Here is a 20,826-nt window from a genome sequence, read left to right on the forward strand (position 1 = left end):
CTCCTCTCGGAGCGAAAGAACTATAAATAAGTTACGTAACTATAATTACATAATAAAATAAAGAACGGATACTTATAGATAAATAAAACGGACGATTATAAATAAATAGGACGGACGACTATTTAGTAAACTGTTAAATAATAATAAATAAAGATATTATAAAAGATATATTTAAAAACGAGATTTATATATAATATAAACTTAAGCCGGGCTTAAAAATAGATTTTTACAGCTTTTTTAATAATTAACTTAGTATTAGATCTTACGATCGTTTTTAATTATTTTTATTAAGAACCCCTTTTAATAAAATTATAATTAATTACTAAAGCCTTATTTATTTTATATTTTATAAATATAGCTTTAAAAAAGCTATTTATAACTACGATACTATTTATTTAGTACTCGTAGCCTTAACTTTTATTAATATACTTATTATAACTAGCTAATTATAATACTTTAATTAGTCCTATTTAATAAGTTTATTTTATAAAAAACTAACTAAATAATATAAATATATTAACTACTAATAATAATAATATAGCGTAGCTTATTAAAGTAACTATACTTATTATTTAGTAACTATATAATATAATACTTAAACTTAAAAATAAGAATAAGTAGCTTTATACTTAGCTTATAATACTCCGATTTCTTTTAATATTTAGAACTAAGTACCCTAAACTAGAACTTTATAATAGGTCCCCGGATATTTTTTAAAAATTCTTTACTTAAACTAGGGCTTATTTACGCTATTATAAAACCTTTTTTATTATTAAAACTAATAAGGTTTATTATATAACTTTATTCCTTAAAAAGGATACCCTCGCTTAGTTCGAACCTTTTATAAAAAATTACTTTAAAAACGAACGTAATATCTAGGACGAAAATACTAAAAGAATCTTTAATAACTATAATAAGTTCGAAAAAAGATTTAAAAAAACATTTAATAACCCCGATAAAAGATAAATTACTAAATAAAGGCTTATAACTTTTATATAAAAAGGATTAGTTAGTAAATATATATATAATTTAAATAAATTATTTCTAAGCTTAATTAGGGTAATAAAGTACTTATAATAGCTTTCTATTATAGTTTAAAAAAGAAAGTTAAAAATAACCTCTTTTATTAAGATTAACTTAATAAACTCTATAATTATATTAATATAATAGTTAAGATTAATAATCGACTTTACGAATAACGCCTCGAATATAAAGGATAAAACGCTTAAAATAACTAATCTAAGCTTAATAATAAATATAAATATAAATTAATAACTACTACGACTAAGTACTATAGCGGATTAATAAACCTTAGCATTACTAAAAAAAAATAACTTTAATAAAAAAAGGACCTTAAATACTATAACTATAATAAGCTAGGATATATAGTTAAAAACTATTAATAACCTAAGCGTATTTATTATTAACTTATTTTAAAAAAGCGAGCTAATATTACGAATAAAAAAGTTCTTTATAAATAACTTTTATAAATAGCCTATTATAATAATAACTACTTTACTTACTAAGATAATAAGGAATAAATAAGATAGTACCCTAAATAACCTAAGAATAATAAATAATCTACCTTACTACTTATTAAAACCCTAATAATAATAATAATAAAACATACCCGCTTATTAACCCTATATTCTTAAAAAAAAAATCGAATGCCTTATTATACTCTTTTAAATTTATAAAAATATAAAGAAAAAGGATAAAACGGACCCTATTATAAAAAATATATTTAACTTTTTTAAAGGACACATTAAGTAAAGACTCTTAGTTAATATAAAAAAGTAGCTCCTTAAGCTTAAAAAAAGAGGATTTAATATAAAACAAATTATAAATAGCCTCGTATATATAATATAATAAAATAAAATAAACTAAGTATAACTTATTAAGTTCTAAAAAGAACTCGATTTAAATAAAATATTAACTAAGTCTATTTATATAATATAACGAGTAAATATTAATAAGAAATTTATTTATAAAGTTAAAAAATAGCTTAAGGACTTTATATATAAAGATAAAATCGAAGTATTTAAAAAACCGACTCTTAATTTTAAAATTATTAATAGAAAAAGAATTAATTTTAAAATCGAAAGAAAATAATCGAAATAAGAACTAATTCTTTTTATTTTAATAAAGTAAAATTACTTTATAATTCGGACGAACTTCGTAACGTTACTTAATAATATACTTAAATAAATATCGATTATAAAATACTACTTAGCGTTAATAATATGAATTTTAAAAATAATAATAATAAATTATAATATACATATATTTATCTATTTAAAAATAACCAAGTTATTTAGTTTTACGGAATTAGAAAACGTAAAAAGGTTATAATAACCCCTTATATAAATAAAAATTATTCTTTATTTAACCCTAAAAACCCCTTTTATAAGGAATTATTTTAGATAGAATATTTAAATAATAAATACTTTTGGTATCTTATATTTAAATAAAATAGTCGTTTCTATTTATAAAAACGTAATAATAAAATTATTAAGGATATTTATATGAAAAATTAACTACTAAATTAGGTATTACTAAGTTTTAATAATAATAATAGAGCTATATTTAGTTTAGACCCTAACTTTTTTATAAAGTATTTTAATAGCGAATATATAAAATAAAAAGATTATAAATACGATTAATACTAAATTTATTATATTAAAAAGGCTAAGGCTTAGAGAGAGTATTAAGAAAAATATAAATAAGAAACCCGTTTAAAAAAATAAATAATAAAAAACTAAAGAAGTTAATTATAAAGAAACGACGAGAAATAAAAATAAAAAAGAGGTTTTTATATATAACTATATAATATAACGATATATATTTACGAATTAACCTCGATATTTATGAATAAAGATTAAATATTATTATTAATAATAGCATATAAAAAACCTATATTTTACTAAGAGTAGTAAATAAACTTAATTTATTATAAATATATAGAAATAAACTATACTAATTATAAATAATAAAAAGAGAACGAGTTAATTATAATTATAAATATATTAATTAAAAGACCGTATACCTCTTAATATATATTAATAATTAATAGAAATAATTATAATATAATATTACGAAAATCGGAAATATCGATATTATCTTAGGACTCTCGTAGTTACGAAAGCATAACTTACGAATAGATTAAATTACTTATTAGATCCTCTAAGAAAATCTAATTACTAAATAACTTAAAAAAAAAAAAAAGGTTTAAATAGATTTTTAAAAACTCTTAAAAAACGAGAATAAATATAATACATAGTTTTTATTAAAATAGTAAGAAGCTTTAAAAAGTTTATAATTAATACTAATAATTAGGGATTATAACGACTCTAAACTATACTTAAAAAGTACTAAATATATATAAAAGTATTTATAAAACTTAAAGAAATAGGATTATTAAAATATAATAATTAGGATATAAAAATCGAACTTAAAAAAGGGATATAACTTAGGTTCTATTTAATATATTTAATAAATTAAAAAAAGTAAGAGTACCTTAATAAATATATTAATAAAAAACTTAAAAAGGAATATATTTAATTATTAAATTCTCCCGTAAGATTCCTCTTATTCTTTATATTAAAAAGAAATAAAAAAATAAAACCTATTATTAATTATAAGAAACTTAACGAAATTATAAAAAAGAATTATTACCTCTTACTGCTTATTACTAAGTTTAGAGATCTATTTTACGGAGCTAACTAGTTTATTATTATAAATCTTAAAAAAGTATTTAATTAAATTCGGATTAAAAAATATATAAATAAAAATAGTATTTTAAACTTATAAAGAACTCTTTAAATACTTTATTATACCCTTCGGACTTACTAATATTTCAATAACTTTTTAAATAATAATTAATTACGTACTTTAAGAATACGTTAATATTTTTATTATTATTTATATTAATGATATTCTTATTTTCTTTCCTAATTTTAAAATATATAAAGAGTATATTTATATAGTATTCTAAAACCTCTAAAATACTAAACTATATACTAAACTATTTAAATACGAATTCTATATATAAAAAGTAGACTTTTTTAAATATATTATTATACTAAGATAAATTTATATATAAATATTAAAAATAAAAATAATTAGAGACTAGCTTATATTATAAAACGTTAAGAACGTATAAGGATTTTTAGAATTTATTAACTTTTATTAATAATTCCTTAAGGACTATATTAATATAATTAGACTTTTAATAACTTAATATAAAAAGATACTTTATTTATTTAAGATCCTAAGTATAAAGAAGTATTTATTAAAATTAAGAATATAATCGGTTTTAAACTAGTTATTATAATCTTAAACCCTTAAAAACCTTTTAAAATTAAGACTAATACCTCGGATTTTATTATAAAAGCGGTTTTAGAATAATAAAATAAATAAAAAAGACTTTATTTATATTATTTTTATTTTAAAATATTTTATAAAATAGAATTAAATTAGTAAATTTATAATAAAGAACTAATAGTAATTATTAAAGTATTTTAAAAATGAAAACTATAGTTATTTAGAACTAAGTACGAAGTTATAATTCATATAAATTATAAAAACTTCGTAAACTTTATAATAAATAAGAATTTAAATAAACAATAAGTTAAATAGAGCGAATTCCTATCTAAGTATAATTTTTAAATTATTTATTAAAAAGGTTTAAAAAATAATAGAGCGGACGCTCTTAATAAAAGACCTAATTATAAAGTCGTAATCCCTAACGAGATATAAGTTATTTTTAAATAAAAAGAGGACGATAATTTTATACTAATTATAAAACTTTTTATAATAATTAAAAAGATTAATACTAGCTTAATTAAAAAAATAACCCCTAAGCTTATTATAAAATTTTATAATATATTAGTATATACCTACTAAGGAATTATTAAAATATAAAAACGGATTTATTAATACTATAATAAATCCGCTATACGTACTAAAATTATAAAAATAATTAAGGATTACGTAACTTATAAAAAAAATGGAAATAGCTTATATAAGCTTTATAGCGAGCTATAATTATTATAATTACTAATAAAAGTATAGTAATTAATTATATAAGACTTTATTATTAAACTACTAAAGTTTAGAGACCTATTCATTAAAGTATAGTACGATAGTATTTTGATTATAGTTAATTAACTTACTAAGTTCGTATATTTTATTTTTTATAAAGAATTAAGTATTATAAAAGACTTAGTATACGTATTTATCAAAGTTATATTTTTAAACTATAGTTTACTAAAAGAAATTATCTCTAATAAAAATAAGCTATTTATTTTAAAGTTTTAGAAATCCCTAATTTCGTAACTTAGTATAAATTATAAATTCTTAATATTACTTTATTTATAAATTCATAAATAAATAAAAAGGATTAATTAGATCCTCGAAATATACCTTTATTATTATATAAATTATAACTAAGATAATTAAGTAATACTTTTATCAAGAACCTAGTTTATATATAATAATATAATTAATAAAAATATAAAAAAATCTCCGTTTTACTTTAATCATAGATTTTAATTAATAATATATAGAGAAGTATAATAAGGATTATAAACTATAAAAACTATAATAAACGTAAGTAAACTTAAAAAGATCTATAAATAAGCCTTATTAAACCTCGAGTTTATACAATGATATAATAAAAAAGAACGTAAATAGATTAAGGATTAGAAAGTTATTTTTAAAAAAGGGGGATAGTACTTATCTTTTTTATTATAATATTAAAATAAAATAACCAGGTAATAAATTAAATTATTAAAAGCTTAGACCTTTTAAAATTATTAAAAAAGTCTTATTCATTAATTACGAACTAAGATTACTAAATATAATATAACATTATCTCGTTTTTTATATTTTATTATTTAAACTTATATTAAAAAGTTTATATATAGAAAATTATATTATTATTAAACTAAACTAATTAAAATACGAAGTTAAACGAATTATTGATTATAGAATTAAGAATAAAATATAAGAATTCTTTATTAAATAAAAAAACTACGGATATAAAGAAAATATATAAGAACTTATTACGAACCTCTAGAACTCTTAATAACTTTTTAAAAAATATTAAAATTAAACTTAGATTTAAAACTCCTGGTTATTATAGTATTTTAATTAATAATTTTAAAAGTAATATTAGCTTGTACTTTATAAGCTATTAAAAAAGTATTTTTAAAGTCTTTAAAAAACACCTCTAATATAACTTAACTCTTTTTAAATACTATTCGCTTTTAAAAACGAAAAAGCTCTAACTTAAATAACGACTTATTTAATTTAGCCTAGGCTTATTAATAAGCCTTAGCTTTTTTTTATAACTCTATAGCCCTCTTTTAAAACCGTAACTCTTTTACTTTTTTTTTATAATTAAAATAATTAAACTTTATTACTAATTAACTAACTATACTTAATTAGCTAAGATTTATAAATAGAAATATAATATTTATAAATATAAATAATATTAATAAACTTATTATATAAAATACTTAAATAATAATATATTCCGTAAACCTCGGAATTAAAAAGAATTAAATAACGGACCCCTCGCGAGCGATAATTTGAATAAAGTATTATTTTTATACTTTTATTAAAAAAGTAAATAATACGTAATACTTTACGACGAGATATAGCTATTAAAGATTTTAATTTTTTAATTCGACTTAATATTGTATTAATATATTTTAAAAACATACTTAATGATTCCCTAACTTAGGAATAAATAACTTATTTATAGGCCTAGAGGACTAGATTCTTTTAAAAAAAAGCTAATATTACGACTTAACATATATAATAAAGTTAGGGCCTCGCCCTATAGGACTTATAGTAGCTATTATACTATATATATCAAAATACGGATTTAAAATAACTCCTCTTAAAGTAAAAGAACTATAAATAAGTTATATAATTATAATTATATAATAAAATAAAGAATAGATACTTATAAATAAGTAGAACGTACGATCGTAAATAAATAAAACGGACAACTATTTAATAAACCGTTAAATAATAATAAATAAAAATATTATAAAAGATATATTTAAAAACGAGATTTATATATAATATAAACTTAGGCCGGGTTTAAAAATAGACTTTTACAGCTTTTTTAATAATCAACTTAGTATTAGATCTTATAATCGTTTTTAATTATTTTTATTAAAACCCCTTTTTAATAAGACTACGATTAATTACTAAAGCCTTACTTATTTTATAGCTTATAAATATAGCTTTAAAGAAGCTATTTATAATTATAATATTATTTACTTAGTACTCGTAGCTTTAATTTTTATTAATATACTTATTACGACTAGCTAGTTATAATATAATAATAATTACGTAGTATATAAAGAGTACGTACGTAACGTATTATAAAAACTATAATAATAAAACCTATATTTAAATAGTAATAAATATAAGTTTATATATTATGTATAGGATTCTTAAGATATATTATATTTAATAAAAGTATAAAAATAGAACCTGCGTATACTAAAACTATAATAAATTAGCTAATTTTAAAGAGCGTTAAAAATATATAAACGTTCTTTAAATTTATAAAGTTTTATTATAAATTTATTAGTAATTATATTAAAATAACGGTACCTTTAATAAACTTATTAAGAAAAGTAAAACCGGAATAGTTAAAATTATTAATACTTATTATAAAGTTATTTAAGAAGTTATTAATAGTATTTATAAACGCGCTAATATTACGATATTTTAACTTTATTTTACTTATATAATTATAAATATACGCTTTAGCTCGAGCTATTAGTTTAGTAATTACGTAATTATTTAAAAGTAATTAATATTTAATTATTTATAGGTTAAGGAAATTAATAAATATAGAGAGTTATTATAGTATAGAAGATACGGAGCTATTAGCCATTATAGACGTACTAAAGAACTAATAATACTACCTCGCTTATAGCTAAGATTAGGTCGTAGTATTTATAAATTATCTTAATTTATAGTTCTTAAATATAGAAAAGAGGCTAAATAGAAAATAACTATACTAACTAAACGAACTTATAGTATTTAATATTAAAATTAAGTTTAAGCTAAGTATAAAAAACTTAGTAAACGGATTATTATAAAAACTTAATTATAATAAAAATAATAATAATAGCGGAGTAGAGGAGCTATTATTAAAGAAAGAAAAAGCCTCTATAATACTAAAAATATATAAGAGCCCTTTAAAATCGTAATAATAAAGTATATAAAAACGAGCTATAAGAGCGGTTTTTAAATAAATAAAAATAATAAGTATTTTAAAAACGGAACTAATAATAATATAAAAAAAAAAAAAAAGAGGTTAAGAGCTCTAGTTTAAAAGAACTTCAAAGAGTACTTCGAGAAGTATAATAGGGCTATAAGCTTAAAATATTAAAATTATAATATAATATTTAAAAAGCTATTTAAGCTTATTATTAAAACTATAAATTATAAGCTACTTATTTTATAAACCTTTAATATAATAACAGTATTTAAAATAGTATTTAATAAAGAGGGGTTATTAATAATAAGTTAACTATAGGCTACTTAATAAAAGGACGCTTTTATAAAAAATAAGTAATAAATTAAAAAGAACTAACGGCCTTATTTAGTTAAAAAGAAATAATAATAAAGCTAAGTTTATAATTTAAAAAGGCTATTATATTATAGTAACTACGCTTATATATTACTATATAAGGGGCTAAAGAGGGAGGTTATTAAAATATATTATAATATACTTATAATAAAATATTATAATATAAAGTAAATAATAATATTATTAAAACGCTATTATTATTAAAATAAAATAAGTAGGGATATAAAAAGTTATATTAATATTTATATAGTATATTAATAAACGAAGCCTTATTATTATAAGCTATATAGTTTATTATACCCTCTACCTACCCTAGTTAGGCTATAATAAAAAATATTACTAAACTTTATTACGAACTTATTTATATTAATTATACTAATTAAGAAGCGCTCTTATAATATAGGACTTATTATAATAAACTAACTTATAAAGTATAGCGTCTATATTATTACAAAAACGACTTTTATAGCCTAGGGATTCGTAAACTTTTTATTTATAAAAATCTTTATTAAGTTTAGAATACTTAAAAGGATCGTTTTAAATAAGGGGTTATTATTTATAAATAAGTTTTAAACTTATTTTTATTACTTTTTAATAATAAAAAAGCGTTTTAATACTACGTTCTATTTATAAATAAATAATTAAATAGAACGGTAGAACTAATATTTAAAATAGTATTTTTATTACTTTTATATTTAAGATTAATTAAATTAAGTATAGCGTTTTTACTTAGCTAAGTTTATATATAATAATACTTAGTACTTAATAATTTATAAAGTACTTACTAAAGCCTTATTTAAGTTCTTATTTACGTACTTTATATTAATCTTAATAAGGACTCGAGATAGTATATAAAATATCTTAACTAAGGAGCGTATAGCCTAATTATAAACTAATTAAAAAGCTCTATAACCCTTTATATAAAAAGTACGTAAAATATATAAGTAATAAATTAATAAAACTAGGATAGATATATTATATAAAGTAAATAACTAAGTATTAGTATTAAAAAAGAATATTAAAAAGTAATATCCTAATTAGAAATTAATTAATAAGTATTTAAGTCTATTTAAAGTTAAATTAATAATTAAAATAGTAGGGGTTACTTATTAATTAAACGTATTAATATAATATAAAATATATAATATATTTTATATATCCCTATTTAAGCTATATTAATACTACGAAAAAGCCCTTTAAAAGCCCTTATTTATTAAAAATATAAACGGGGAGCTATTTTACGAAGTAAAACGTATTATATAATATAAAGGGCTAAAGAGAAAGTAATAATACTTAATTTAATAAAAAGGATATAGTAATAATAAAAATATATAAGAACTAGCTAAGTATATTAAAAACGTAATATTAGTTAATATATATAAAAAACGAGTTTTAATTAAATAGCGCGCCTTAGCTCTTAATAAGCTTAATAATATAATAAACTAGTTATTAATAATAATAAAAAGGGGGCTATATAGCTATAACTAAGTAATATAAACGTATTAATTACGAACTACTTTTTTAATCCTTATAATACGTAAGAGGACTACCCTTATTTATAAAAAGACCGCTTTTATATATAAAAGGGCTACCCTAGTTATTATTCTTAGGGTTATTATAAAAACAATAATCTTTTTATTATTAACGAATTTATAAATAATTAGTTACGAATATAGAGTATAAGCGGGGTAACTATACCTTAGTTAGAATATTATTTAAATAGCGTACTTTATTATGAATAATACGAAGTAGCGTAATTATAATATTATTATAAAATAAAAACGTAATATAAAAGGAGCTTATAATTACTTTATTATTATTATTATTAATAATAAAAGTTAAGTAGGCCTCTTTATTAGCATACTTAAGTACTTTCTATATATTATTAATAATAATTCTATAAGTTTACTAAAGTTATAAAATAATATTAACGACCTAAGTAATAATAATAATAAAGCGATAATAAAGCGATAAACCTTTAAATTATAAATATAATTATTTAAAGCGAGTATAGTATTCTAAAGGGTTCGTATTATAAATTCCGTAAATTTAGGGACTTAAAATACTATTAATATAATACTTAGGAAAAGTAATAAAATAATAATAGCGCTAAGTATTTATTATATTTTTATAAAGATAGTTTTATATAATATACTTTATATAATATATACTAAATTTAAAAAAAGTATTACATAAAAAAGTAAACTAGGGGCTATAAATTACTAACTTAGTTAATTATAATACTTAGTTTTTAAATTAAGCGCTTTATATATAATATAAATAAAGTAAGAAAACGGGCGTACTTAACTAACCCTAATCTTTTTAACGTTTACTTTTTTCTTTTTTTTAATAAGAATTTATAATAGTTAGTATAAATAGTATATAAATAGTAATATATATACGAGGTTAGGGTAAGTAAAAAGAATATTAAGCTTTTTAAATAGACCGCTATTACTATCGTTATTAAGTTTATTTATAGTATTAATAACCATCTTATTATTAATAATAATAATACCGTAATTAAGAGCTATATTTATATTAAAACGAGTTGATAATAACTATAGAACGACTCTAAAAAAGACTTATTTAGGTATAAGAAGTATATAAAAATAAGGATTTAAGAAATATTCGTTAGTTATAATATTTATATAACGAGGGAGTAGCGTAAACGCTAATAAAAATAAAAAACTATATATAAAAAGAATAGTTATAAAAAAGAAAAAAGGAATTTAGAATTATAATAGCTTAAAAAAGGGGTTAATATTAGTAAATAAAAGTAGGGTAACGACTATTTAAGTATTAGTAATTATAAAAACGGCTTATAAATAAGAGTAACTTAAATATAAAATTATAGGGCTGACTAAGGCTATTTTTTAAAATAAGGGGTTTATATTTAAACTAATAAGCGCTATTTATACCCGCCCTTATACTATATATTTAAAGACTTCTTAAATAAAGGATTAATATAGTATATATAAACTATAAATCCTCCCGACGGAGTAATCCGCCGGGGCCGTACTGTGTATTATATATTAGGGAAAACTGGGTATACTGCGCTCTATACCTAATTACTAACTAAAATAGTAATTAACCGACTCGATTATTATCTCCCTTTTATTAAAAATAGCTCTTAACTTTCTACCGCCCGCTTATAAAGCGAGCTTTACTTACTTTAACGCGTATAGGACCTTTTAATACTAGCCTACGTAAGTAGCTAGGTTTAGTATAATCTATTCTTTTATATAAGTATTATTATTACCCGGGGGGTTTTATAAGAGCTATTTAAAGCGCCGGCTTATTACTCTAACCCTATATACCTCTAGCCTATTTATTATAATTATTATAATTAAGCTAGTATTAATATATTAAATTTTAACGTCCGTATTAGCCTAGTTATTTATAGCGTTCGTACTATTACCTAGCCGAATTCCATATTATTAAAAAGTACTTAACTAATCCTTAGGCGTATTTATGTTAATTATAATAGTTATAGCGTCGAGCTAGCTAAGGGTACTTAGCCCGAGAGGGGTAGACTTATTAATAAGTATCTTTAGTTCTAGCTTACTAATTATTAACTATATACTAAGAGTAAAGTAGTAGTTTATATATTAATAGGTTTATTTAGTAGATTTGTTTAGTAAATTTATTTAGTAAATTTATTTAGTAGATTTATTTAGTAGATTTATTTAGTAGATTTATTTAGTAGATTTATTTAGTAGATTTATTTAGTAGATTTATTTAGTTTAAATAAAGAGTAGCTTTAGGTAATATTAGAAACGATAAGAATAAAAAGAGTTTTTACGAGCTCTAAGTAATAAATATTAGCCTATTTAGCCTTTTTTTAAAAAACCTCTACGTTACTATTAAAGTTTAAAATCTCTATAATTAAAGAAGGCCGCTTTTAATTATTATAGTTAACTATTATAGCTAATTATTATAACCGACCTCTATTATTAACCTTTTTAGCTAGCGCCGCTATATAAGTATATTACTTAGCCTATCGTTAATAAGTAATAAAATAGCTTACCTATCTTAAATTAAATAGCGGTTTTTATATCGAAATTATTATATTACGTTAAGCGCGTACTTAGGATATATTATACGTATTATATAATTAAAAAGTGTACTATATTGTATAATTTCCCTTAAAAACGTAATCCCGTTAAGGTTAATTTTTTATGCTTATAAAGCTGGAAAAAAACTACTATATAAACTATTTGTTTTTTTTATTCTACCTTTACTAGTTACTCGGGCGGTTCTTAATATCGATTATATAATATTAATACATAGTATTAATAGATACTCCTACTATTTCGATAGACTATTTTTTTTAGATTTTCTAACTTTTTAACTTTCCCTCTTATAAAGTTTATAACTACGGATTATTAACGGCGATATTAGGCGCCCTATATAAACTATAAATAAGTTTTAAAATAAAGCCTAGGAGAGGGAGTACTTTATTAAGCCTTATTAATTAAGCTTTATTAATTAAAAAATAGCTTAGGAATATAAAGAAGAGCACTAAGTAATAAAGGAATAGTTTAAGTATATATAAAGCGCTAATAGTATACCTCGAGGGAAGGGTAAATTTTAATAATTTATTTTTTAAACCCTAATAGTAGTTAGCCTCTATAAGCTTCTTCCCTATGTTATATACTTATTAACACCGGCTTAGTTAAGTTGGCTTTTTCGGAGCATCCCGACCACAGAAGAATGCCTCTAGTCTATGGGACAAGTGAAATATAAGTTTCTTAGCGTATGTACCTTTTCGAACCCATGACAGGAGGGTCTCTCTGTAGAGCCGGTCTATCGTAGACCTTGAGTATCCATTTCTTATAAAGTTTACTTGTTTGAACAAGTATCTTCTATAGCAAGTCCCTCTAGTTGTGATCGCTCGCGACCACAGCCAGTAATTCTGTGTAATCTCTGTTATATGACGAGTCCGGACACCTTGGTGTTTCGGACAAACCCAATTTATTTTGCGATAAATTGAAATTAACTATAATTGATATTTATTAGCCTTTGTATCGCATATGTAACGGAGTTGAGGTCAAGTTTAGGTATATACTCGACTAATACTCGGCTCGACTTGGTACGGATAAATGCGACTTTATTACGGCCCCACCTTCGGATGCGGCCCCACCTCGAGCGACCGACTCGCGGTATATTAGCTCTTGTATTTAGGAAGGCTTTTCTTGTGGAAAAGATGGGATAGGATCAGATGGTGCGTGACCTATTTTGCGAGTTTAATTATAAGGTCTTGGAACGTTATCGCATTGTTTTAGACGCTGACAAAGCCCCCTACTAAGGTAGGTAGTGAGAGTAAGCCACCTATGCCTACTATAAGTATATCATCGCGCAGTATGGTCTCTAGCTAGACGGTTACGCTTGAACAACAACCATAAGCCAGTCTCTATCCCATAGTATCAGAGTGACCTGATATTTCGCCCGTTTTAGGATAGCTGAAAACCATCGTAATTGTGCAATTTCTAAGTTCGGTTGAGGCGACATGAACGAAACCCACATTAACACCGCGAGTATTACCGATGAACTGCGTGGCCCGCGCTTTACCGGCTCTAGATTTCCGTCATTGTTTCCACCGCCGACCCGCAAATCTGAGTATTTCTACGGGATGATGATGTCAGGTTGCAGTAGATATGCGACCGTTTCTTCGATTGAAACCCCAGAGATGAGCAGAAGAATGGTAGAAAGGTTCCCAGTGTTTCGGCTCCGCTGGATAGGAAAGCCGAATTAGAGGAGGATGCGGGAGAACCTCAACTCAGAAAGGGAGACTTTTCTGGACCTTACCTTGGATCCTCTTTTTCACCGATAGACACGCTGCAGTAACATTGCAAGTAGACTCTTGGTAGGATAGCGTCATATTTCTAACTAAACGCAGAAAACTTTGCCTTCCGTGTGGAAAATCTGGAAGTTGATAAACAAGCCCGAAGACCCGGGGAAGAGAGATCTGGGGCAGATGTTCTAGATAGCATTTACCATTGACTTCTGAGATGGGTTGTTCCTGATTTTATGAATTTCTGTTAGCACACCTATTATATTCAAATCGACGATCGCGACGCACACCAGGTCAATATTTTGGGGTTCTTCTGACCTAAATCTGACGTTAAAGGCAAGTATCGTTACACCTACCGTCTGGGTCGAGGTAGCTATTCGTTAGAGATAGTATTGTTAACATGGTTTTAGCGCCTCCCGGTGATAATTCGCGGGCCTCGCGACTAAGCAACGTCGATGAGACGATTCCGACCCGAGATAGCAGCGTAATACGCGTCGACCGGAGCTTTGACGGCGAGAAACCATAACAGCCCCTTAACGAAAAGTCCGAGGATGCGCCAACCGGGGGCTTTTTTGAAGGCGGCGTGGGCCGAGACGAAGAGGCTGAAGGCACGCGCAGGCAGGGAGACCTAGCAAGGGCAACGAGTAGCAAGCAGCCTGAGTACACCCCCGATGGGAAGCGTGTTATTACCGAGGATGAGTGCTATTATCTGCTGGGATACTCGTGGCCGGCATGGAAAAAGTGGATGCTTCTCTCCTCTATTTTTGCCGTTTAGGTGTCTATGAACTTCAATACTAGTGTTTTTCCTAGCGCTGTTACTCCTATTAGCGAGGAGTTCTATGTTAGCGAGCAGGCGGCACGTAGTGCACAGTGTGCTTTCTTAGTTCTCTACGCTTTTGGATGTGAGCTGTGGGCTCCTTGGAGTGAGGAGTTCGGACGATGGATGTTAGTATCCCTATTATAGGGTAGTTAGTTCGAACCGTAGTTAACGAAGAGATTAATTAAACTATATAAATATCTGCGTAGTAGGTATAAAAAGGAGGTTCTAACTATAGGTTAAGCTAGTTATAATAATTATAAATAAGGCCCCTAATTAGCCCCTGCGTAGTTAGCTATATACCGCGGTCGAATTAGACTTCTAATTTAATACTAACTTTCTCTTTTTTTTTTTAATTTAACCGCTATAGTTAGAAGTATAATTCGACCTCGGGCCCGTTTATTAAGTCGTCTCCTTTTCCCCCTTTTTTCTACTCTTTTTATATAACCCATCCCTCTATTCGTATAGTAACTTTTTAACTATTTACGAATTACTCTAATCCCTTATTTAGTACTACTTTTATAAAAGCGTTTACGAGGTTATCTTTACTATTAATCTAACGGATTTTAAATATCTCGCGCCTTTTATATAATTACATAAGGGCTATAATATCGATTATAAGCCTCTTTTCCTTTATTATTCCTAATTTAACGAGGTATTCGTATAGCGAGTAAGAATCGGTATAAATAATTATTAAAATAGGTAAAAGGCTAATTCGATCGGTAATCTTCTTTAGCGTTATTAAAATTGCGTAAGAGAAATTAACGCCGTTAACTATACTATAAACCTCTAATATTAATATACTTCTCGTTACTTATTTATTTTTAGTTAACGAGTAGTAGATTATATTACTATATATAATAAATTCGCTCTTACTTATACTCTTATTAACTAAAATAATAATATACCCTAATTATAAAATAAGGTCGTTATTATTTATAAATAACCTATTAATAAAAACGTAAAGCTTACTAATTATAAGGTCGATTAGGTAGTAAACGAGACCTTAATTAAGATTCGTTTATTACTACTTAAGCTGCTTATTAAGTACCTCGACGTCTTATTTAATTAGATCTATAGCTTATACTACCTTAGTATAGTTAAAAGTTACTTTAGGTTAATAAATACTTATAATATATACCCCTCGCGCGAGCTTAGCTTTATACTACTTCTTAATATTAATTACGTTTAGATTAACGAGGTTAATCTTCTTATCCTACCCCTTTTATTAAAAAACGACGGTTTCCTCTTTAATTATAAGAATCTTGCCGTTAAATACTAAGGGGGTATTTATTATAAGGACCTCTTTTAACTTTGCTACGAAGCCCGCTTTTTAAAGCTCCTTATTCTCTTTTTTTATAAAGTTAATATTAAATAGGCCTAATATATCGTCGGTTTATATTTTAATAATCCTAAATTGATTACTTTCGTACTTCGCAATTAATAAGTACGGGTCGTATATAGAAGTAATTATTAATAATTAATTAATATAAAAATCATAGTAAGTAGCCCACTAATAAGTGCCCGATTTTGCGAGCCTATATAGTAGCTTAAGTACTTTAATAATCGTGCCTTCTAGGTACTTACTAGCCATTTCCTTTGGTAAATAGGCCAGGATTTTCCTTATAAGCCTTATAGCTAATTAAGTATAGGCCTAGGTAATATCACGGCTCTAAATCTTATATCCCTTCTTTTATAATAATACTATTAGTACTATTATTAATCGTTAGCTATAGCGCTATATAGTAAGCGATTATATAAATAGTATCGCCTTTTCGACGTTACTATACCCCTAAATTACGTATTTAGACTTCTTATATAGCTAAGGTATTCTTTTCCCTTTAATCTTACGAACTATTCGTAATTTAAATATACGGAGGTTTATACATTTTTCTAAGTCGTATAAGATAAATTAATAGACCCCTCGATCATAAAGAGTATCTATTTTAATAAGATCTAATCCCTTATACGGCTTTTTAATAATTATAATTACGCCTTCTTTACGTAGTTTAACTACTAGCTCGAAATCGGCTTTCTCTTTTACTATATAAAAAGCATTAATTACCTCGTTATTAATAATAAATTACCGCGTTAAGGCTTATTATCATAATCTTTTACGACGTTTTATTAGTAGTATTAGTACCCTTTTAGCAATTTCCTCTTCCTCGTCATCTATTAGTACTACTACGACGATTTTATTAAGGATAATTTCTTATACCTTTACTACGGGTTATATAGTTTCCCCTAGCTCTTCTTCTTCTTATAAGTTAAAAATCACCTCGTTAAGATTTATATAATACGGTCTAACTACTATAATTAATACTTCGAATAACTAGTCGCGATCTCTTATAACTATATAAGAGCGCTCGTTAATAGGAATTAACTTATATAGCCCAGCCTACTATTAAATAATTTCGCACTATACTTATATATCCGAATTTAGTAATATATTTAAATTATCCCCTATATCGGGCCTATTATATATAATAATTACCTCGTTAACTTACTTTTTTATACTTACCTCGCGCAATACCCGTATTACTTTTTTAATTACTTAGGCTCGTTAACTTATACTTAATAATAGTAGCGAGGCTAAGGTCGTTCTTAAATATGCTCTAAATACTAATAGCGTTAATATAAGTCCGTTAGGCCCTATAGTATCGTTATAATATTTAAGTACTATTTAGAGGTATTCGTCGTTAATAGAATCCGGATTTTCCTTTTTAATAATTCTAAACGCCCTTTTTAACTATTAATATACCCTCTTTACTTTTCTAATACTATAATACGCTTTAACGAGTACGACTTTTAGTTATATACCGTAGGCCGTCGCATTATCCCTAAATTCTACTAACTTAAAGCTAGTACTAGCGTCGGTTCTAATACTATCTAGTAGTCCTTAATATATATCGATCTAGCTTTTTTATAGGGCTACTTATACTATTTTTACTTATAGATTTTAGAAAAATTACCCTACTTAAAAAAATATAGCTACGTTAATTATATATAATACTAGCCGACTATTTAAATAGAAAATATCGATAACAATTTCCTAGTTAAAGTTAAGCTTATTACGCAATTTAAACTTAAATCTATATAGGCTCTGCGCATTTATTTAGTATTAATAATATACTTTCGTTAACTACTCTAGCGCCCCTATTTCGATATTATTATTACTTAATTACTTTAAGAAGTTATATAGCTTCGTAACTAATAAGTACCCGAATCTCTAGTAAAGTCTTCTAAGCTCACTTTCCGTTAGGTAATTAATTAACTTCGTATCGTTAATAAGCTTTATAAATATATACCCCTATTATCGTTTAACTATTTCGAAATACTTATTACTAGAGATTCTATTCTTTATATTATTAAATATAATACTTAGTTGATCTATATCTTTTAGATATAAGAGAAATAGGGTATTAATAAGTAAAATATAAAAAGTTGTCGTTCCGAAATACGTCTCTACTTTTATTATACTTAGGGCGACGATTTCCTTACCTAGGCTAAAACTAATCCTTATAATACCCGCTATTAACGTATTAAGCGTTACTAGTGCGATCTTTTATAGCGCCTAGAATTACCCTTTTTTTCTAATTAACTATTACGATACCCTAGTATCTAGGATAATCCTATAGAAATCGTCTAAGCCGTACTTTTTACTCGCGTAAAATACTTATACGAGCTTAGTATTTAAAAGATCTAGGTAGTATAAAAAGGACCCCTCTAGCTACCCCTAAATATACTTAATACTATATTCCTTTTCTTTAAATATTAAGAGAAATAGCGTCTTCTCCTTAATTATTAAGATAATAAGCTTTAGCCCTATTAGATTCGCCCTTTCAGCCGCCTTTATATCCGTTATTTAAGGGACCTTTTCTTACTATTCGTATATAAAAGCCTGCTTATTAAGAGCTTCTACTACCCTCTATTCGTTTAGCCTCGTATATCCTCTAGAGGCTAACGGGGCGAAAAAAGAGTAGTTAATATCTTCGATTTCGTTATAATCTAATTCGTTAATATAGGGGGTAAGATCTTCCTTATTTTCTAAATCTTTTATAGGGGGTATATGCTTTAGGCCGCTACTTTAATTACCGTCGCTAGGTTCTATACCCCCAGATCTGCCCTTATATATAACAAGGAATTAGTTAAATTAACGAGGGCTAGTTTTACTATCTATTACCCTTAACCTTTTATATTATTTATACGATTTAGCACGCTCTTCTTTAGAATAATTACTTAACTAATATCTATCCTTTTTATAAATATAGTATTGCTTTTTTTATTACCCTACCCGTAAGTTAAATCTCTACCTATTTAACAAATCTAGGCCTCTTTATTAGCGATTACCATATCTAGCCTCTTTTCCTTTCTTATTATACGTTCGATCGACCTAATATTATTAATAAGGGCCGTTATATACCTAGAGGTAGGTTTAGCGCGGCATTCTTATTTTAATATTAAAATTAAATTTTAGCTTTAAGTAGAGCGTCTCGTAGTCTTCGGGTACCTAGTATAGGGTAATCTTTATTTTTAATATACGCTAGACTACGGTATAAAGATATCTAACTTTCCGCTTATTTATCCCCTTATTTAGCTAAGTTTTCGCTAGCTTATTAATTCGATTAATAAGCTCTTCGAAGATCTCTACTTACGATTTACTTTTTATTATCCTAGCTATAGATATAAAAGAAATCGCTCGTAGCTTAGATGGGAGCTCTAAGTTCCTATTATAGGTCTTAAAGCGGCTTCGGATTATATTAATTATACTAAGAAAGTCGTTTCGATCGAGATTACGCACCGCTTTATAATAATAATTAAAGGCTTTGCTTATAAATACGATATTAATTACCGAATAGTACTAATATTCCCTAATTCCGACTTTTTTATAATAATTATAAAATATCGTTAGGGTTTCTTATAAGACCTTATACTTCCCCCTAAAGTATAATTTCTTTTTTAAGAAGATTTTTTTAAGGTCTATAAATTACCTCGTATTCGCTACTAGATTTTTAGTATTTATATACGAACCCTGCGTCGCTACGTATTATTAGTAACTTCGGGTCGTTTACCTCTTTTTTTATTAACTAATCGGCGCCGAATTTCGTATTAATAATAATAATAAGTTATACATCGAAATAGGCAAAATTATCGATTATTATACTTCTAGTACTATATTTTACCCCGGTATATCCTTTTACGACGATAGATTTTTATTAATAATTATAAAGAGGAAATCTGGGTCGTTTACCCTTTTTTTAAATTCGTTAAAGCGATTATACGCTCTATTAACCTATACCTAGTTCTATAGTACGAATTCCTCCTCTATAATTATCGTTATTAATATTTTATATAGCTCTCGCGATTATAATTACGCTAGTAATACCCCTCGCCCGTAAAGGAATCTATTAACTACTTTTATAATTCCTAGGCTTACGTTTACGAACTATTTATTTAGCTAGTAGCTAAGGTCGTTCGCGATTTCGTAAAATAGGGGTTACCCCTATAGCCCCTTTTTTTTATAGACCTTAGTTAAATAGATTAATACCGCGTTAATTTACTTACCGTTAGGCTAATCTGCGATTCTATATA

The 20,826-nt window shown here is 25.0% G+C and overlaps 1 protein-coding gene across 1 annotated transcript; it reads left to right on the forward strand.

The window, feature by feature from the left end:
• Positions 1 to 5,169: 5,169 nt before the first annotated feature.
• On the forward strand, positions 5,170 to 5,319 carry CLUP02_17673 (uncharacterized protein; the record flags this gene model as incomplete). The annotated part of the gene is made up of 1 exon (XM_049296581.1): positions 5,170 to 5,319. A coding segment is annotated over one exon (150 nt), but the record flags the coding sequence as incomplete, so codon positions are not given.
• Between the last annotated feature and the right edge of the window lie 15,507 nt (positions 5,320 to 20,826).

The sequence above is a fragment of the Colletotrichum lupini genome, chromosome 10, assembly GCF_023278565.1.
Source record: "Colletotrichum lupini chromosome 10, complete sequence".
NCBI classification, from domain to species: Eukaryota; Fungi; Ascomycota; class Sordariomycetes; order Glomerellales; family Glomerellaceae; genus Colletotrichum; species Colletotrichum lupini.